The 21,176-nt window shown below is 49.2% G+C and overlaps 1 protein-coding gene and 1 pseudogene across 11 annotated transcripts in view; both read right to left on the bottom strand.

The window, feature by feature from the left end:
* The window catches only part of ANK1 (ankyrin 1), a 210,362-nt gene that overhangs the window by 14,741 nt on the left and 174,445 nt on the right, over nt 1-21,176 (bottom strand). For 8 of the 11 annotated variants that reach the window (XM_045588856.1, XM_045588857.1, XM_036456818.2 and 5 more), the window contains 9 exons: nt 21,052-21,148; nt 20,555-20,783; nt 18,501-18,626; nt 18,263-18,382; nt 16,690-16,768; nt 16,314-16,388; nt 14,815-14,946; nt 13,854-14,000; nt 1,383-1,941 (listed from right to left, as the gene is read on the bottom strand). In XM_045588856.1, the coding sequence (XP_045444812.1) occupies nt 1,383-1,941; nt 13,854-14,000; nt 14,815-14,946; nt 16,314-16,388; nt 16,690-16,768; nt 18,263-18,382; nt 18,501-18,626; nt 20,555-20,783; nt 21,052-21,148 (1,564 nt within the window). The remainder of the gene's footprint in view (nt 1-1,382; nt 1,942-13,853; nt 14,001-14,814; nt 14,947-16,313; nt 16,389-16,689; nt 16,769-18,262; nt 18,383-18,500; nt 18,627-20,554; nt 20,784-21,051; nt 21,149-21,176) is intronic. The other 3 variants (XM_036456825.2, XM_036456826.2, XM_036456827.2) reach the window with 1 other exon arrangement.
* Nucleotides 6,360-6,811, bottom strand: LOC118729361 (annotated as a pseudogene).

Here is a 21,176-nt window from a genome sequence, read left to right as displayed (position 1 = left end):
ACATGCTTGGCACCTAGTAGGCACTCAAGACATATTGCTGAGTGAGTGAACAAAATTTATCCCCATTAGGGGGCTGACCAAGGTCACAGAGCCACACTGTGACACCCTGAGGCCCAGCGTCCAGGCCTTCTGGTTCCTCATCTGGTGACCCCGCTGTGGCCATGGCGCAGAGGCCAGCTCACAACGAAGTGTCCATCAGCGCTGTTGGATGAATGGCCATCAATCAGGGTTGTTGGAAGACGGTCTCTCTCACAGGGAAGCCAGTATTTCACTCTGAATCCTCACAGCCTCAGGCTGTCCAATTCTCCCCCTCCCCCAACTCAAAGGATTAGTTGCCTAGAACCTCTGTATCTTCTAAACGACCTTCCTTTCCCTCCACCAATGGGATTAGGGCCACACTGAGTGAACCCTGGGGACTGGCCAGGCAGCTCCACATTTTGAGCAGAGCAGTGTGGATGGGAAGAGGAAATGAGAACAGGTTTCCCACGGCCTGGCCGGGCCTGAGCTCCTTGGGTGGCCGCAGCCTCTGGAACATTCAGTGTCCTTGCTTTAGGGAGAATTGAGGAAGCACAGAGACATGGAAGAAACAGCTGCCACCGCTTATTTCCTGTTCCAGCTGGTCCAAAAGGACCCACTACATGCCTGGCTCATCTCTCCCTCTCGCCATGAGGCCCCAGAGTGTGGTGTCCACCACGTGGCTGCGAGCCCGGCCAGGGTCTGAGGGCTCTCTGGGTCCCAGAAGTGCAGAAGGCCCTTCTGCCCGAACTGCCACCGATGCTTCACTGCTGTTGGCTCGGCACCAGGCCTCTGGCCACAGGGAGTTTGGTGAGGAGTCACCCACAAGAACAGCTGGCTCTGGACAGCTGAAAGCTCTGTCCTGCCCCAGATAAACCCACCAGCCTCCCTGTTTCAAAAAGGGAAAGGAGAGAGGGCACCACTATCAGCTCTGTCACACGCACGCTGTGTGACCGTACAAATGACTTCCCGGGTCCTGGGGCTTGGAGGTTTCTAAATATGGTCTTCAATGATAAGCGCTCGGCGGTGATAGGGGCCCGGGCACCCAGCCCCAGCTGCACTTAGAGGCACGGTTCCTCCAAGCCTAGACCTTCTCTCCTAAGGGTGCTCCCCCATTCCAACGCCCTAAGCCAGGGGTGTCTTGGGGAGGAACTGGCCTTTGCAGAACACAGTTCCATTCTCACGGGACCAGGGTCAGACTGAGCTCTGGGCAGCTCCAGAGGCCAGCTGGTGATACTGAATGGGCTGGTCCCAGGGCGTTTAGAACACAGAGTCCGGGGGGGCAGCAGCACCTGAGCTGCCAGGCACAACTCCCCCGGAAACCCAGGGAGAGGCAAGGCATCCCACCCCGGCAGCCCAGCCCTTACCTGTCCTGGCTTGTCTCCATCACCCGACTCACAGTGGGGGATTCTGTGATGCGGGCTTGCACCCTCTGCTGGCCTGAAACAAGAGACACTTCATTCTCTGAGTCCTGCCCTGCACCTGTCGAGTCCTCCTGCCTCTCATGACCTGGCAGCTTCTCTTCTGACCTCTGACCTTCCTCCTGGTCAAGCAAATCAATAAGGCCATTTGTGGCATCTGAATCCACTGTGTCATCCTCCACAAGGTCCAGGGAGCCCAGCGTGGGGCCCTGCGTTCCCTCGGAGAACGCCCCCTCCAGCTTCCACTCGTGGCCGGTGGCGTCAGAGTCCTCGGCCTTGCTGTACTCCAGAGAGGAGTCCTCAGCAGTGACCAGAGAGGGTGTGAGGCCCGCGGACCACACCTGCATGTCAGACATCTCCAGCATGGCGTCATGCTCCGTGGCCGCCAAGGGGATGGCGTCTATGACGGCCACCTCGTTCCAGTACTGGTCTGCACGCAGCGGAGAGGGAAGCGCGTAGTGCAGGGAGGCGGGGGACAGCAGCTCGTCCTGCAGCGAGGAGTAACCTGGATGGGCAGACAGAGGGCAACATGCTCCAGAAGCGATTTTTGTCACACACGCTCACGTGCAATTCCACGCACGCGCACATATGCACACGCACACACGGGCACGGCCACAGAGAGGCATGCACATTCCGGGCGAGGGGCTTTCCAAGCTCAGACTCCACCGCTCAGGCCTTGTGGCTGCTGCCCAGAGCACCTGAGCAGGAGAAACAAGGCTCTGGTTTGGGTGGGGGCAGCCGGGGAGAGGGGCAAAGAGGAGGGCGCCTTCGCTGGATGGCAAAGAGAACGGAATTCCGTCCCAGCTCAGAGCGCCAGATCAAGGAGCCTTGATCCAAAGGATTTGTGCTCCCTTCTGTCTCCAGCGGAGGAAAAGCCCACTTCTCCACGGCTGGGCAGAAAGACATGTTGTTCTTTCTTTGCTCCAACCGTCCCTTTAGCACAGTCCTTGGAGTATCTGTCAGGAATGCACCTCAAAGGGAGGGAGCAGTCCACCCAGACCCAGGGTCAGACCCCAAGCTGCTTGGAGGGCATTCGTGGGCACACTGAACACCCACAAGCCTCGGCGCAGTGGTCAAATGGGAAATCATTTGGTTTGTGATGACGTAACTTTTCCTCACGTTGCCAAAAGGTTCTAGAAACTCGAATGATCTCAAGAGGCACAAGGGAGGGCTCTAAGGGTTCAAATCAGGGGCCAGGAGGCACCAGGCAGGTCGGCTGCCCTGAGCTCCCTGCTTGTAGGCCCTGAGCCGTGTTCCAGCTCCCGGTCAGCAGTGAGCAGGTGGGTCCGGAGCCAGCTGGCTCAGGACACTGTGCATGGCACCCTGGTCAGCACAGCCTGTTCTTACGTCTGTTCCTTCCTGACTGGCTCGGCCAGGAGTCCCTGCTGGTTTTCTGATTGGCTCTGGTGTTGGTTCCCTGATGTTCAGAAGTGACTAGGAGCGCGAGTGAGTGGCACGTGTAAATGTGTGAGAACCTGTGTGCCAGCCGCCCTGTCCTGTCAGGCAGCTCCTCTAGCCAGGAATGGGGGAGGGAGGAGGAGATGCCAATCTGTGGGTGGGAGAAGGAACTAGAAACTAGAAAATTCTCCATTTGGCTCACCTTGTCTAGGGAACTAGAGAGCGGATGTGTGCCTACAGCTTCTGAAGACCCAATAGAGCCAAAGAAAAGACCTGGGTATGGGTGGCACTGCTCCATGCAGAGTATTGACCTTCCTAGATACTCTAACCTAATGTCCAGGATCTTTGTCCTGCCATTCACCCACACCCCCATCCCATCCCCTGTATCAAGCTCTTTCCTGGGCTGGGCCTTTCTTTAGCCAAATGGGCCCTCCTCATTCCCAGCTCTGGGCCTCAGCTTTTGACAATACCATCTTCTCCTTTTTGACAATACCATCTCCAGCTATCCTCATTCACGTGTTCAACAAAAACATGTTAATTAAGGTAAATTACAAGCCGTACACCAGGCTAAAGGGTTGAGGATTACAAACACACAGCACACACAAACAAGCAGCTTCTCTTTCTCCTCTTTTTCATGATGTTTTCCCAACAACTTCCATTCACGTTGATTTTCCCCTCTTTGAACCCAGCCATGTTCCCCACTAAGTGGCTCATGAACTCTGCACTCTTTGAGGGCAGGAACGGTGTCTACCTTTTCCACCCACGTGCCTAGACCATATTGGCAATTCATTGGCTCCAAAGACTACGGCAGAGCTCTCTGTGTGTGGGAGGGAGACACCGAAGCAGGAACAGGTGACCTCATCCACATTCAGTAAAACCACAGTGGCTAGCATTTACATATCTCAGTGAGCCAAGAACCATGCTGTGTGATTGACACACATCTTCTCTTAATCTTCCCAGGAGAGTTTTCTTCCTGATTGATTGCTACAAGTCTATGTGTTCTAGGTCTCAACATTAGGAGGAGGAGAAAGAGACCATGAGGTGGTGGGGTGGCCGGTGGGTAGGGTTGTGTAATGGCAGATACTAAGGTACTATCCTTTCAGATGTGACCAAACTAGGAGCAGAGATGTGGGTGAGATATGGGAACAGGGTAAGAGAAATGGGTAGGTCAAATTTTACCTCGATATGAACTGCAAGTCACTGTATGTGAATCTGTGACTAAAGGAATTGGGAAGCCAGGGGCAATGGCCTTCAAACACTCCAAAGAAATCTCTTCAGATATATGCAAGCAGGGTGCTTTAGATTCAGCTAATTACTTTTCTCCTTGTTATTTTGAAAGAACTATTATATTCTATTACTATTGGAGCATCTATTTTGTATAAAAGATATCTAACATGTTATTTTAAATTGTTATTTCAACAACCCTGCAAGGAAAGTAATGTTATTCCAACTTTAACATTAGGAAACTAGAGATTCAGCAACTTGCTTAAGGCACCGTTAGTCAGAGTGGGTCTTTTCACTAGAATCTGCCATTAATATCTTTTTTTTTTTTTTTAATCCTCAACCGAGGATATTTTTTTCTATTGATTTTTAGAGAAAGTGAAAGAGAGGTAGGAGGGGAGTAGAGACAAAAAAACCCCCACCACATTCTTATGAGAGAGACACTTTGGTTGCCTCCTGCACAAGATGGGGCCAGGGATATAACCTGCAACTGAGGTACATGCCCTTGACCAGGAATCAAACCCCTTTGGTCTGAGGGTCAATGCTCTAAACAATGATCAAACCAGCCAGGTTCCATTAATATCTTTTAAAGATATCTTTATTGAGGAACAGTCGACACACAATAAGTGCACATACTTATTGTAGGGCAAAAGTAGGCTTACAGTTGTTTGTATGGAGGAAGACATGCAGGTTATGATTAAAATAGCTTTATGAACTCTGTATTTTGCATACTAACAACTGTAAGCCTCCTTTTGCACCACTTTGTGTTTATTTACTTATTGATTGATTGATTGATTGATTTCAGAGAGTAAGGGAGAGGGAGAGAGAGAGAGAAAAATCAATGATGAGAATCACTGATTGGCTGCCTCTTGCATGACCCACATTGGGCACTGATTGAGCCTGCAACCTGGGCATGTTCCCTGACTGGGAATTGAACCATGACCTCTTGGTTCAGAGGTTGATGCTCAACAACCTTGTTTTTAAAGTAGATGATTTGATAGGTTCTGACATAGGTATACACCCATGAAACCATTATCACAATGAAGAGAGGAACATCCATCATTTCTGAAAGGTTTCCTCATGCTTCGTAATCTTTTCTTTCACCACCCCATTTCCAGGTAACTACTGATCTGCTTTCTGTTACTATAGTTTGGATTCCTTGAATTTTATATAAATGGAATTATACAGTGTGCCCTCATTTTGTCTGGCTTTTCACTTAGCTTGATAGTTGGGAATAACCCATATTGTTAATGAATTGATGATTTTTGCATTTTTATTGCTAAGTTGCATTCCATTGGATGGATAGACTACAGTTTGTTTATCCATTTACCTGCTAATGGACATTTGGGGTTTCCAACACGGGGCTATTACAAATAAAGCTGCTTGCCTGTGTGGACATACACTGTCTTTTCTTTGTGGAAATCATTAGCAGTGGAATGGCAGGGTCATATGGCATATGTTTAACTTTTCAAGAAATAACCAAAGTGTTTTCCAAAGTGATTGTCCCATTTTACATTCCCACCAGCAGTGTATGAAAGTTCCAGTTCCTCCACATCCTTGTCAACAGTTGGTATGGCCAGTCTTTTTCATTTTATTCTTATGTGTAGTGGTATCTCCTGATAATTTTAATTTATATTTCCCTAACGTTGAGGATCTTTCCATGCACTTATTTGCCATCTGAACATTTTATGGGTTAAGTATCTGTCCATTCTAAAATTTGGGTTGTCCGTTTTCTTATTGTGAGTTCTGAAAGTTCTTTATATATTCTGGATACAAGACCTATATAAGACTTGCCATTATTTTCTCCTAATCTGTGCCTGGTCTTTTCATTTTCTTCACAGCGTATATTGAAGAGAAGAAGTTTTGATGAAGTTCAAATTATCAACTTGTTCTTTTGTGGATTGTGCTTTCAATGTTCTATATAAGAAATCATTGTTTTACCCAAGATCATTAAGGTTTTCTGTTATGTTTTCATCTAAAAGTTTTATAGTTTTATGTTTATTTCAATAAATTTTTATATTAGGTTTTAGACTTCATTTATAATCCATTTCAAGTTTTTTGTACACGGTACAAAGTATGAATCCAAGTTCATTTTTGCATATGGATATCCAATTGTTCCAGTACCACTTGTAAACAGTTTCCTTTCTCTATTGAATTGCTTTTGCACCATTGTAAAAATCAGTTCCTCATACACATGTGGTTCTAGTTCTGGACTCTATTCTGTTCCACTGATTATCTTATCTTCAAACTGATCCAAACAGCATAGGAGAACACCAGCTTCATGCAGACAGCAGCACAAGGGTTCCGCCCTGTTGGGAGTCTGAGGTGCAGCCACACCCGCAACCTGGGGCTTGGTTTATGCCTTGGCCTTGGCCTTTGGCCCGCAGATCCTGAGACCCTTGGCAATGCGGGCACGAGCACATTTCCCAAGGTTAGGGTGAGCGATGTAGGCAAATCGATTGAGTTTGAGGCTGCTGCCCTTTGGGATATTGGGCCTGGGCTCCTTGGGCTTTGACCAGGGCCTTGATGGCCTCAGCACATGCACTCATGGCCTTGGCATTGTTGGCTTGTGTCTTCTTCAGGCCCTTCTTGTTGTGCTTCTTGGCAAAGTGAATGTTCCTTAGGAACGTGGGGTCTACCCCCTTAAGAGATTCGTATCTTTGTGACCGGGGTTTCTTGATGCTGTTTCTGTGCCATTTTCAGGACTGGTTGTGCGTGGTGTGGTTCTTGGACTTGGCCATCTCTGCAGAAGCCCGCAGCTCCCGAAACCCCACGGACTGGAAGAATAAATGATTATCTATCTTTGTGACAATAGCACACTGTACTGATTACCATAGCATTGTAATCAATCTTGGAGTTAGATAATGTGAGTTCAAATTTGTTTATTCCTCTCACTTTGTTCATTCTCTAGGTCTTTTCATGTGAATTTTAGAACTACTTTGTTAATTTCTGTGGGGAAAAACATACTGGGATCTTGATTGAGATTGCATCAAATATATAGATCATTTTGAGAGCATTGACAATATCAAGTCTTCTGGTCCATCAAGGTGTACCTCTACCTTTATTTAGGCCTTCTTCAGTTCCTCTCAGAAATGTTTTGTAGTTTTCAATGTGTAAGTTTTTCACATCTTTCATCAGATATATCTCCAAGTATTTTAATTTTTTCAATGCTACTGTAAATATTATTTTATAATTGTTCATTGCTAGTATATAAATTCAATTGATATCTTGCAAGCTTATTGAACTTATTAATCACTTCTTGTAGATTCCACTAGATTTTTTTATACATGTGATCTTGTCTGAGTAAATGGTTTACTTCTTCCTTTTCAATGTGGTTGTCATTTATTTCTCTCACTTGCCTTATTGTACTGGCTAGCACTCCTAATAAATGTTGAACAGAATCAGTAAGAGTATATGTCATTGTCTTGTAACTGAACTTAGAGGAAAAGCATTCACCATTAAATGTAAGGTTAGCTTTAGTTTTTTGGGATTATTTTTAGATGCCCTTCATCAGGTTGAATACATTCTTTTCTATTCCTACTTGCCAATAGGTTTTTTGGTTTTTAATCAGGAATGGATGTTGGATTTGTCAAATCTTTGTTCTGTATCTATTATGATTATGACCATATGGTTGTTTTTGTTTTTGTTTTTTACTTTGTTAATGTGATGAATTATATTGATTTATTACATGATCTCTATTCTTTTAAATTTCTTAAAGTGTGTTGTATGGCCCGGAAGGCAGCTATCTTGGCAAATGTTCCATTTGAGCTTGAGAAGGATGTATATTCTGCTGTTGTTGGGTGAAGTAGTCCATTAATGTCACTTACATAGAGTTGATGGATGGTGTTGTTGAGTTCACCCATGTCCTGATTTTCTGTCTGATGGATCTGTCCATTTCTGATAGAAGGGTGCTTAAGTCTCCAACTAGGATAGAGGATCCATCTATTCCCCCGGCAGTTCCATCAGTACTTGCCTTGGACAGTTTGATGCTGTTTTTAGATGCATATACATTATGGATTGTCTTGTCTTCTAGGAGAAACTGACCTCTTTATTGTTATGTAATACCCTTCTTTATCCCTAACTTTATTTGTTTCCAAGTCTGCTTTGTCTGAAATTAATATAACTATTCCTGCTTTTTTAAAATTAGTGTTAGCATGGCATATTTTTCATCATCCATTCACTTTTAATTTGTATGTGTCTTTATATTTAAAGTGGGTTTCATGTAGATAATAATTGAGTTGTGTTTTTTGATCCACTCTGACAATCTCCATCTTTTAATTGATGCATTTAGACCATTGACACTCAAGTGATCATCTACATAGTTGGATTAATATCTATCATATTTATTATTGTTTTCTATTTGATTGATTTTTTTTCTTTTTTCTCCTCATTATGAGTCATGCTTTCTTGCCTCTTTAATTGAATGTCAGACACTGTGATTGTTTTCTTGTTTGGTGCAGGATATTTCCATATTCTCATAAATATTTCTGAGCTTTGTTTTTTTTGTGCAGTTAGATTACTTGGAAATAGTTTGATCCTTTTAAATTTTACTTATATAAGATTGATTATGCAGGGAATGGAATACTGCTCAACCTAGGGCCTGCTATTCTCCATTTCTGAGACAGAACCTTTCTTTATTCCCTATGCAATGCCTGTAAGAGATCTGTCTGCCTGTTGGGTATAGCTGATTATCTCAACCAAAACTTCCAGAGGCAATCTCTTCAGATCTCCAGAGTTCTCTGTCCATGCAGCTTTCTCTTCTCTGGTAATCTATCTTGGGACCTCTAGCTGCCCTAATCTCCTTGGACTTTCAGCAACTTCTCCTCAATCCAGGGAGTCCTCTTGGATTTCTCTTCCCATGCCATGACTAGAAACTAGCAATACGGTTCACTTTGTGTATTTCCAGGTCTCATGGATCATTGCCCTTTATTGCCAGATGTCTGATATCTTGAAAATGTTTTCTTCGTATATTTTGTCCATTTGGGGTCTGTTTTAAACAGGAGGGTATATTCAGTGCCTCATCTTGGTCAGATGTGAAATGCATCTTAAACAGTCCCTCAAATATGGCCAGATGAACATTCTGTCATTCCTGGGATTCTCAGTAAGTTTTAATAAAGACTGGGAGATGATAGCTCTACTGGCCACAGAATACCTAAGGTTCATTCCTGGGTATTCTTTGTGACTTTTCCACCTTAAAACTCCATGCTGTTCACTTTAATACATTTTCATTTAAATGAAAATATGTCTGTAAAGATAACTAATTCATGCACACCCTCTGACACCTTGTATTTATCCTGGAGACCCTCCCCTGGTAAAAGAATTTAGGGGCTATGCCTCATTGCTCCCTTTCAGACTTCAGAGGACCTCACTGGTCAACCCACAGCCTCACAAGCTTGGATCTGAGGCTGTAGGTGGCCACACTCAGTGCCGGTGGGGATTACTACTATGTCTGAGCAATGTTCTTTAAGGCTTGAGTGCAAACTCATAAGGAACATCTCACAGGTGGCACCCAGACTGAGTTCTCCGGATTACATTTCATATGTATTTGTCTCTCTAGGAGTCTCATGCGATGCTGCCAGATCTTAGTCACCAGCACATCCTTCAGTCTGGAGGCCTCTCCTTTGGGTGGCTTGTTGGGGAAACCCAGTAAAAGGCAACCATACATACTGCTTTTGGACAGAGGACAGTCCAGGGGTTCCTCCCCAGGTCTGTCCTCATCTCAGGTTATCATGTGGGTCCCTGCTTATCTGGATGTAATGATTATCCTATTAATGTCAGTAGCATTCTAGACGAGGAGTGGACAGACAACCTAACCTCAGACAGGAGCCAAATTCAGCAGTTGTATTTGTTAAGAGTTGATAGATAGAAAGAAAACACATTTGATTTATAAGTAGACATTAATATATGTTCAATTTATCAAACCAAATGGAGCTGACAAGTGTGGGTGTGAGGTATCCATTTCTCCTTTCATAGGAGAAACTGTTTTATTGTTAGGAACATGCTACCTCCCCCGACCCCCTTCTTTTAGTTAATTTTTGTCTACACATTTACTGGTATCACCCAAGAGCCTCTTGTGTAGGGGAAGCAAGTGGCCTTTTGGCTTCAGCCCCCTTCTGCTTTGGCCAGACCCGGTACAGATGGCAAGAGGAGCCAGGAAGGTAGGAAAACAGACCTCAGGTTCCTGTTCCGCTGACACAAGGAGCAACCAATCCCTGCCCTTAGTCCCCATGGCTTCAAAAGGAGACTCAGACAAGCAGAGAAATGAGGTCAAGCACAAAGGAGGCAAGGTTTGACCGTGAGCATTGTGCAGAGGGCTGGGCTGGCCTCAGGCCACGCCATCACTGCTTCTGCCCGGGAGAAAGCCAGAGCAACTGCAGGAGGCTGCTGTCTCCCAGTCTTCTACCTTTGACCCTTCCTTCTTCTTTCCAAGCCAGAAGGACACCCAGATGTGGGGTGGTCTTCCTGGGACAGGGAAGAAGGTAGGGAAGAGAAACAAAAGCCAATGCTGGCGCCCAGAGAGGCAGAAGGGACCACCCTGTCTGTCAGGCCCTGGCGGGGGTATGCACACAGGGCACACAGCCTGTGCCTATCAGGAGACCTGCTGGAGGAGGGGTTTTGGAAGGGGTGATGAGTTTGGACAGAGAAGCGAGAAAGCACAGAAACATTCCATTTGTCGCTGTCTACAATCAACAAAGCAGTGAGAGGGATCCTTTTAAAACTTAAGTTAGGCCCTGGCTGGTGTGCTTAGTGGTTAGAGCATTGGCCAGTGCACGGAAAAGTCTCAGGTTCTATTCGCACTCAAGGGCATGTACCTGGGTTGAAGGAATGATTCCTGGCCCCCAGGGCGTGTGCAGGAGGCAACTCATTGTTGTGTCTCTCCCACATTGATGTTTCTCTCCCTCTCCTTCCCTCCCTTCCACTCTCTCTAAAAATCAATGGAAAAAAAATCCTTGGGTTAGGATTAATAACAAACAAACAAACAAACAAACTCCCCTCCCGAGCCCCCCACCCCTGCAACAACTTAAGTTATGTTACTCTTTTGCTCTAAAGCCTCCCATAGCCCTCCACCTCCCTCCAAGTAAAGCCCAATATCCCAAGGATAGTCTGTAAGAGCTGGCCCCCTGTGGCCCTCTGGTCTCTGCTCACTCCTCTCTTCCTCCCTCTCTCTGCCCAGCCCCTGTGGCCCTCGCTGCTCTATGAGCACACCGGCCTCCCACTCAGGGCCTCTGAATGTGAGCTTGTCTGGTGTCCTTTACCCACGTTCCTCTGGCTCATGCCCTCGCCTCCTAGGCTTTGTTCCAATGCTCCCACTCCCACCATTCATTTACCCCCAGCCCCAGCACTCCCACCCCCCTTCCCGGGGCCCATCTTATTCCACACCACTCACTGTAACCTGTCAGCACATGATACAATCCGCTGACATAATAATGGTAATACCAGTTCCTATTGGACTCTCCAAACAGGAGGTAAACTCCATGAAGGCAGAGTTTGGGATTGTTTATTGTCGGGGGGAGAGGGCTGTTTGAGAACTGATCTATCTTCCCTGCCTAGAAGAGCACCTGGCACACGAAAATATTTGCCAGATGAGCTGGCCAACTGAAACAGAAACCTTCCTCTGGGGACCCAGTCCCACAGGGACTGAGAGCTCTGTTTAGGCGTTTGAGCCTCTAGGCCTGACGGGCTGGGAGGCCTACAGATAATGGCCAACGTGAGGCGCTCATAAATGTCTGGGCAGTAACTCTTTAAAAATTTTTTTTATTGAGGTAAGAACACTTAACATGGGGCCTACCCTCTTAACAGTCTTTTAATTGTTGTAATGCCTTTTTTTTAGTAGTTCTACGGGCCCATGGTCCTGTAGGTACATAACGGCGGCACAAGAAAACAAACACTTTCTGATCTGACTTCACTAAAAAGCCTGGGATGTTAAGAAAACCAACCAAGGGATGCGTTATCACCCAGACAAGAAGCACGCTGTCAGCTGGATTTCCCAGAGCTGGCAGCATTCCCACACACCCTCCCTTTCCTGTGTGAAAGCCCACAGGTCTACCTAGCAGCCCTGCCCCGCTCCAGCCCGGTCCCCCGAGGCACACTGAGGTGGCTACTTCCTTAGAGCCCTTTTCGCAGATGTGAGGCGTGAGCGGTGCACAGCTTGCAGCCTCCACCTGGAGCCAGAGGCAAGCCCTGCACACGCACACACATGCCCTGGCACGCAGGAGTCCCCCGTGACATGCATGTGCAGAGGCGGACGGCCCCGAACCCCTGGCCGATTTGGAGAGACAGTGGAGACAGGCGGTGGGAGAGGATGAGTGGACTACAGGTCCAACGAGGTCAGAGGCAGAAGAGAGAGGCGACAGGACATGATCAACAGACGATGAACCCTGCACCCAGGGGCGCTGGATGGCATGTTCCGGGAGACACAGGACACGGTGAGAGGAAGGTGTGAGGAGGCGCTCGGCCTGAGCCAGCTCCACCCGGCAGGAGGCCCTGTGCCCGGCCCAGCCCGGCCCAGGACTTACCCACTCAGAACCATGCCCAGCGCCATTGGTGCCCGCACAGGAGCACACGTGTGAGTGGCTAGGGGGCGAGCATTAAACTAGGAGCTCGGGGAGCAGAAAGAGCGCAGAGCAGCTCTCCACGGTAACATCAGGCACCGGAGGATGATAGTTCACAAAGTGAAACACTGTTTTTCAGGGTCTGTAAGGAGCCTGAGGGATCTACCCCAATTGCTGATGGTAAAGGAGAGACGATGACAGCCGCACCCAGAGTCAGGAGGGAAGAGGGACTAGACCCCGGCCCCCTGCTCCCACCACAGACAGGTCTCTGCTCTGCCTCTGTGCCCGCGGCTAGAGGAGGGCGGCTGAAGGCCGGGCGCGGGAGTCTCTGGCCCGTCCTTCATGCGCTGGCTCCTTCCATGGCTGCTGAAAGGAAAGTGGGCCTCAAGAGACAGCAGTAGGAGTGCTGAGGGCAAAGGTCAACCCCCCAGGGGCCTTTGGTCACACTGGGGGCTCCTGTGCATGCTGAACCACATCGCAATGAGTGAGAGGGAAACAGGCAGGGTGAGGAAAAAGGGAGAGAGAGAAAAGGAGACATTGGACTCAAAGTAAAGTAACCTGCTTAGCCTCACGGGGGGAGGGGGCGGTGGGCCCTGTGATGGGACTTCTAAAGTAGCACCCAGCCGAAACCCGTTTGGCTCAGTGGATAGAGCGTTGGTCTGCGTACTGAAGGGTCCCAGGTTCGATTCCGGTCAAGGACATGTACCTTAGTTGCAGGCACATCCCCCAGTAAGATGTGCAAGAGGCAACTGATCGATGTTTCTCCCTCATTGATGTTTCTAACTTTCTATCTCTCTCTTCCTCTCTGTAAAAAAAACAACAATAATAATAATAATAATAATAATAATAATAATAATAAAAAGATTATTTTAAAGTAGCACCCAGCTACTGGGCCAGCAGCTCCATGCCCTTTGCTCCTCAGCGACTGACTGTTTTACGCACGGGGACACGGATGCCCAGAGAGCGCCCAGGCCGGCAGGGGCAGGAGTCCAGCAGCTGCCCCAAACTCTCCCACCACGACACCAGGTCCCCGTGGCAGCCTTTTGCTGGGGTAGCCTCAGGGGACCTCTCTGCAGAGAGGGGCAGGCCTGTCTCTCTTGTTCACCTTTTCCTCACCGCCCTGGGCAGGGAGTTGTGGAGACAGGCCTCCCACCCACGGGAGAGATGATGGTTTCCTGCAGAGTCTCCGGCTGGAGGCTGGGAGGCCGGCGTGGCCCAGCCCCACCTCCTCACAGGGGACACTCACCATTCATCTGGGAGGGCGAGGAGGAGTAGTCCCGCTCCGTGTGCCGCCGCTCCGGCTTCAGGTTGCGGCTCTGTCTGCCGGAGCCTTCCAGCATGTTCACGATCTCGCTCCGGTCGATGTTCCGCAGGGCGGTGTATAGGTTCTCCACTGTCGGGGAGAAGGAAAGAAGGGCTTGCAAGGGAGCGCTGATGAGCGCAGGGCGGTGCAGAATGCACGGGGCTCTGAACACCGGGAGGGGTACACGGGAGATGGGGGGGGGGGGCATTCCTCTTGGGTGAGAATCCAAGCAAACGGCCTCTGTGGAGAAGATGCCGTTGCCCTTGAAGAGATCTATTCCAGCCCCTAAGAGTAGCCAATTCCAAAGCCCGGAAAGACTTCCGTCATTTAGGAAGAAAACTACAAGAGAAGGAGCGTGAGACTAGTTAGAAATCCTTGGTCCTGTGGATTGGCTGAGCAGGCTGTATCTCAGGGCCAATGGACGTGAGATGCCAATGGAGACACCCCATTGCCTCTTAGTGGTTTTGACTACGGGGATTTGGTTGAGGAGGAGCTAAAAAGGGTGAGAAAAAAATCTTCCCCCAGGTTGGAGGGGAAAAAAGGCTTCTGGGAGGAGGACAGACTTCGCTCACCCATGCACTGTCCTGAGAGGATAGTCGGCCCTCAGTTGTTTGAGAAATTCAACAGGAAGTCACATACCCTACGCGTGTGCTGCTACCTAGGGGTCCTGGTGCCACTGTGAGAAGGGGAGCGAGCTGGAGGCCAAGGCTCCCTGGCATCCTCTTCTGCCCAGAAGACCCAGCAAGCCTGAGGGGTGTGTGCGTGAGAGGGACAGAGTGCAAAAACAGATGGGTTCCGGAGGCTAACGTGAAACATGGGTTCTGAGAGGAGAGCTATGTGGAGAAGACTAGGTCCTGGCACAGGCTTTTGGGAAGAGAGGCGTCCTCGGCCTCAGGGTACTGACTCTTGGCGTTTGTGCCTTCGCGGATGACCCAGAGGTTCAACAAGGTGGCGCTCTGCTCCAACAGCGAGTTGGGGTTTTCCACGCGAATCCTGTTGATGTCTTCCACACTGAACTGCAGCTCCCGGGCCAGCTCTGCAAGCCAAGAACAAGCCCCAGCGTGAGTCAAGCCGGAGCTGGGCTCCAGCGGCCACGCTGGGCATCCGGCCGGGAGCACCTTTGAACTGGATATTCCTTCTTACCAAGAAACACCGAGTGAAACCTAAGCTGACCAGGCAGCCTCTCAGAAAGGTAAGCAACTTATCCAAGGTCACAGAAGCTGGTGCGGAGCCAGGAGTAGGGCCCAGCTTGCAGACACCCACTCCAGGGCTGTCTGTCCTGCACCAGGAGGCCACTTACACCCCACAAAGAAGCAATTAGAATGGCAATGCATTTCTGTAGTTACGTTTCTTCAGGGAAAGGCGTTATTTACATTTTAAGTGAAAATACAAGCTCCCATCTAAAAGCAAGGCAATAACACAGATTGTTTGCCTATTTTCCCTCCCGTTACTTTTATTGTCATGTCTCACAGGTGCTTTAGAAGGGAGAACAGCATCAGAATCTAATTTCAAGGATGAGAAAGACCAGAGGGAAAGTTACAGTGAGAATCAGAAGGTGCCTGTAAAACACACACACACACACAGACACCCTTAAGAAGCAGCAGTCAACATTCTTTTTTTTTTTTTTTGGCTTAAAGAAAGAAGTCTCAGAATTCCTGTTGGAACCTTTGTCACCTGCCCTTCAGCAAGTTCTTGCTTAGGTCTCTGAGTCTGTCTGGAGCTCTCCTGCAGGGGGACTGTGGGGCCTATTCATATAAATTCTCACCAAGAGACGGGGGAGAATTCAGTCATAGGGCCTATGACTGTGCAAAGCATGTTCCCAGCTTTCACTTTATTTTGCTCCCTCTTAACTTCAAATGTGGCCCACCCTTATTGTTGACAAGACGTGTGGTAGATTTCAATGACGGCCGGGGATTGTAAATGAAAAAATGTTGAGGTTTAGCCTTGAATCCCCCTTTCCCCTCAGCAACACCAACCTGGAGGAAAGGCAATGGGAAGTGGGTAGGGGGCGGCGGGCAGGCCGCCAGGTGGCCTAGCTTTTGCCTGAGGGTTTGCTATTTGTATGCTGGCTCTTCTGGGCTCTGTCACTAACCAGCTACACACTAAAAGCCACTCCATTTAGTGGGAGCTCAGTTTTCCCACCTATAAAATGAGGTTATCCAGACCAAGTCTAAGGTCTCTTGTAACGTCAAACGTTGTATTCTTTCTTACAAAGGAAATCCAGATGAAAATGGGAGAGAGAGAGGAAGCCCCAAAGGTGTTGCTTGGGCAACAGGCCTGTCTAAGACAATCACAGCACAATGGAGAGTAAAAAGAGGGTCTAGAAGTGCTTTCATCGGGTGCTCATTAGAGGGAGGTATACACAGGCAAGGTGCTTTTTCTACCTCAAACTCCATGGCTCACCTGCCCAGCTGAGACCAAGGTGTTCGGATATGAGGGCCATCTTCATGTCTGCTCGGTCCGTCCCACTGAGAAAACCTGGGGAGAAGCATGGGATTTCATTGAGTAGCCTCGGCAGGACACAGAACCGACCGGGGTGAGTCAATGACCTCAGATGATGCTCAGGTCAGGTGTGAACCCCAGTGTGCACCAGATTAACTGAGAACCCTGTGAGGGTCAGGAGGAGGAGACCCAGGCCAGAGGCTCCACCTGCTGTGTTTATGACACACTGCGTCAATCCTCTCAGCAGAGAGCTGCTGTGAGGGTGAGAGGCGTGGGCTCACTCACAACCTCCTTGGAAAAGGGAGCGGGCACAATAGCATGCCAGGGAGGTGTATACCCAGTGTGGACTCGCTGAGAATGCTGTATCGCAGGGCCAGCGGTGTCAAAGTCCGTCTCCTGTCGTCGGCTCCGCTCCCCTGCAGAAGGACGACAAGGAAAAAGTGCTGTGGGTTTCGGGCCCTCCCCTGCTTGGAGAAGGGGATTCGAGCTATAAGCTGTGGGGCAGAGAACAGGAAGGCTCCACTTCTTTGGAGCCTGACACAAGTAGAAGTGTGGGGGTGAGAGGGAGTTGCTAATCCTCACATACTTTAATGACAACAGTAGTAGTGATAATAATAATAGTAGTAATAAGGCCTGCCTGATGTGGCTCTGTGATTGAGCGTCCACCCAGGAACCAAGAGGTCACCAGTTCGATTCCGCACCAGGGCATATGCCCAGGTTGTGGGCTTGATCCCAAGTAGGGGCGTGCAGGAGGCAGCCAATCGATGAAGTTTCTCATTGATGTTTTTATCACTCTACCCATCTCCCTTCCTCTTTAAAAATTCAATAAAATATATATATATATATATATATATATTTAAAATAATAATAATAATTACAAACCCGTGAGGCCCTTATCATGTTCCAGGCCCTATATAATCCTCACAATGACCTACAAGGTGGATATTATTATTATTATTATTCCCAGGCCATCAATGAGGAAACTGAGGAACAGACAGGCTAAACAACAGTGCAAGCTCACTCAGCTAATAAATGGTGAAGCTGGGGTTTGAACTATTGATAAAAAAAAAAAAAAAAAATTCCTGAGTTCCTTTCTGCTCAAAAGACCCATTTGTGACACTGGTCCAAGGCCTAACGCCATGGAAAAGCACCCAGGTGCTTGCTCAAGGATGCAGGAATTCTATTTTGAAAAAGAAGTTGGCTCCCCCCGACCCCCAGACAGGAAAGAAAATCTGAGCCACAGGTGCACGAATGTAACCTTGCTGCTTTTCTCTTTTGGCAGGGAAGGCTGATTATTAAAACAACACCAACAAAAACACGGAGACATATGATCACTCCCAAGTCCCTGTGATGTGTGCTGACGCTGATACTCCCACGGATACCAATAAGTGGCCATACTTGGTCACGACGCCTTTGCTGAGCTCAAAAATCTGAGTATTGGCACTGGCTGAGACTCCAGGGACCCCTTCTCTGAGGGCCTGCCTCCCTGGGGGAAGCACCCCAAAAAAAAGGGTAAAAAAAAAAAAGTTATCAAATGGCTGGGTGACCCTGAGCAACCCAATGCCCAGTTTACGCCTCAGAGGCCTCAGACGAGGGGTCCCTGGGTAGATGCTTTTCAGGTTCCTTCGAACCCCCTAGAAGGGACATACTAGAGAGCTCAGAGTCCCCAGGGTGAACACGTGCATTGCCACCTGACACTGATGTTTTGTTTCTGAGCTTTGCAGAGCGGGCCAGGCATGCTGTCCCTGCCAGGCCACAGCCAAATGTCGGAGAGACAGAGGAGCCGCTCCGAGCCTCGGGGAATCCAAAGGCAGCTTTTCAACAGGAGGAAGCCTTTTGGACGTGGTGGACCTGCGACCTCCTCAGGGACCCCACCTCTGGCCCAGGGCCCTCCTCGGGGGGCCGCTCACCTTGGTGCAGGGGGGCATGGTGATGTTCAAGTGGCAGAGGATGTGTTGCGTGTCCTCGTACTTCATCGCCTTGCGCAGGAACGACAGGGACCCTCCCGGTTCTCGGCTGCTGTCCCTCACCTACATCCAATCACACAAAGGGAGCTCAGTGGGTGGGGAGCTGTTCCACAGGCCACGAGGCCGGCCGAGAGATCTCTCTGCCTCCCAAACGTTCTAGACCCGCAAGCGAGGCCGGCACCTTGACAGGAATGGCCAGGCGGTTCTCCCGGAATGACTGGAACTGGAAACTCCGCTGCTGGGCCGCTTTCTTGACGGGCACCAGGTTCCCGGAGAGCTCTGCGAACAGGGGCGTCCCTTCCAGCACCTGCAGGGGAGGGAGAGCGATCCAGCTGTCGTGTGGAAGCACCCAGAGGTGCTGTCCTGCCTCCAGCTCTGGCTTTTCCCCCTCGGGACGCACTCCTCCTGCAGCTCCATGTACGGGTCTGCTCTGGGAAAGCACACTCTTGGTTTGGGAAAAGGTTCTATTGCCAGGTTATTATGCTTTCTTACTGGAAAGCGTTTTTACAGCAAGCACAAACCTTCCTATATCCCTGTCTGGCTGACCAGGATGGCCGCCAGAGTGCCCTAGAACCCTACTAGGATATCATAAAATGACTTCTGAAAAAACAAACCGTTTTCCACACCCATCCAAAATGTTTAGTGTATGCAAAGTGCTAGAAGGATCATGCAAGTTTTTGTTTGTTTGTTTGTTTGTTTGTTTTGTTAATCCTCACCAGAAGATATCCCTTCCCCCCATTTATTTCTTAGAGAGCGTGGAAGGAGGGGGTGAGACAGAGAGAGAGAAACATTGATATGAGAGAAACATCAATTGGTTGCTTCCCACCAGGGCTGGGGATCGAGCCTCCAAACCGAGGTATGTGCCCTTGACGGGAATCAAACCCAGGACCCTTCAGTCCGAGGCCGACGTTCTATCCACTGAGCCAAACCGGCTTGGGCCCAGGCGACATTTTAATCTCACCCCTAACAAAAGGGGCCCTGCTGTGCATATACTACTTTCAACTGAACCCACTTGACAGCTGAGGAAATGGAGGCCCAAACAGAATAAATGCTTTGCTTATTTAGTTCTTTCTTCTATTCCCTCTGCCACCCACAGAGGCTCAGCACAAACTCTGAGACCAGACTTTTGGGAAGGTCGTGGCTTATCACACATCTTCACATGAGCCAGTGTTCTGGGGTCAGTGGCAGATTCCAATCCAGTCATCATCTGTCCCGCCCTCTCTCCCGCTTCCCCACCTGGACGCTACCAAAACCCTAGCACAGGTCAGGATGTGGGCTCTGGGGTCAGGCTACTTGGACAAATCGTTTCCTGACTGTTTACTTAGTTATGTGACCTTAGACAGGTTACTTAACCTCTCTCAGCCTCAGTCTCCTCATCAGTAAACTGGGGATAAAGGTACACACAGTTATGAGAATCAGGTGAGATTATGCTGGCCACACACTTTTACTGTTACCCAGTACCTAAGGACTTTAACAAATGTTAGCTCTCATCGTCACAAATCCCTGGGCCAACAATGACGTTCCTCACCTTCGGGTGCTTCTCAAGAGGGGCATCAGAGAAACAGCCCAGGCCCTAGCCGGTTTGGCTCAGTGGATAGAGCAAAAGGTCCCGGGGTTCAATTCCCATCAAGGGCACATGCCTGGGTTGCGGGCTCAATCCCCAGTAGGGGGCATGCAGGAGGCAGCCAATCAATGATTCTCATCATTGATGTTTCTATCTCTCTCTCCCCACTCTTCCTCTCTGAAATGGATCAAATATATATATATATATATATATATATATATATATATATATATATATTTTTTTTTTTTTTTTTTTTTTTTTAAAGAGACAGCCCAGCCCTGACCAGCTTGGCAGTTTGGCTCAGTGGATAGAGCATCAGTCTGCGGACTGAAGGGTCCCAGGTTCGATTCCGGTCAAGGGCATGTACCTTGGTTGCAGGAACATCCCCAGTAGGGGGTGTGCAGGAGGCAGCTGATTGATGTTTCTCTCTCATCGATGTTTCTAACTCTCTACCCTCTCCCTTCCTCTCTGTAAAAAATCAATAAAATACATTAAAAAAGAGAGAGAGCCCAGGAAGCTTCCTCCATCACCTGAGGAAGGATTTCCCAGCAGTCCTGGAGGACAGAGCTCACACGTGGCACCTCCTGGCTCCTCAGCTTTGTCTCCCCGTGGGACATGAGGCTGGCCCGAGAGTGCCCAGTGACAAAGGGCAAAGGGGCGCGGGTGCTCACCTCTATGTCCCTGCTCCGGGCCACCTCCACGAAGTTCTCATGATGCTCGAGGGTCTTGTCCACCTTGTCGTCCGTCATACAGTAGCAGCGCAGCCGCCCTTCGCGGGGGTCGTTCATCTTGGCAAAAATGACGAACTTGGCCATGTAGGGCACCGCGGTCAGCTCCTTGTACAGCAGGGTGGCGAAGTTCACGGCCTCGGCCGTCCGAGGACAGTCCGACAGCCAAAACCTGCAAAGAGAGGGCTAAGCGTGAGCAGGTTCCTGAATGCCCCATGGAGAGCTTCACTGCCACGCAGACAGGAGCGACCGGCAAGCCATGCCAGGGCCTCTCTGGCACTGCTGGTGGTGCTTCGATGTAGAGGACACTGAGGTTCAAGCCTGGGACGGGCAGGTGGGGCACGAGGGTGGCTACTGCCAGGGGCAGCGCTGACCCCTCCATGTAGGGCCCGAAGTCCTTTATGCTGGGCTGGGCTGGGCTGGGCTGGGACGCATCTCACCTGGCAGAGACGTTGGTGGTGAAGGTGGCACACTCGTTGGCATACACGAGCTTGGTTGTTCCTGTTATATCTTCCCACTGAGCTTGGTCTGTTCCTCCTAGAACAGGACCAGAGAACGGGCTGGG

The sequence above is a fragment of the Pipistrellus kuhlii genome, unplaced genomic scaffold (genome assembly GCF_014108245.1).
Source record: "Pipistrellus kuhlii isolate mPipKuh1 unplaced genomic scaffold, mPipKuh1.p scaffold_m20_p_3, whole genome shotgun sequence".
Classification (NCBI taxonomy): domain Eukaryota; kingdom Metazoa; phylum Chordata; class Mammalia; order Chiroptera; family Vespertilionidae; genus Pipistrellus; species Pipistrellus kuhlii.
Note: the sequence above shows the minus strand (reverse complement) of the source record. Positions and strands in the feature narration are given on the sequence as shown.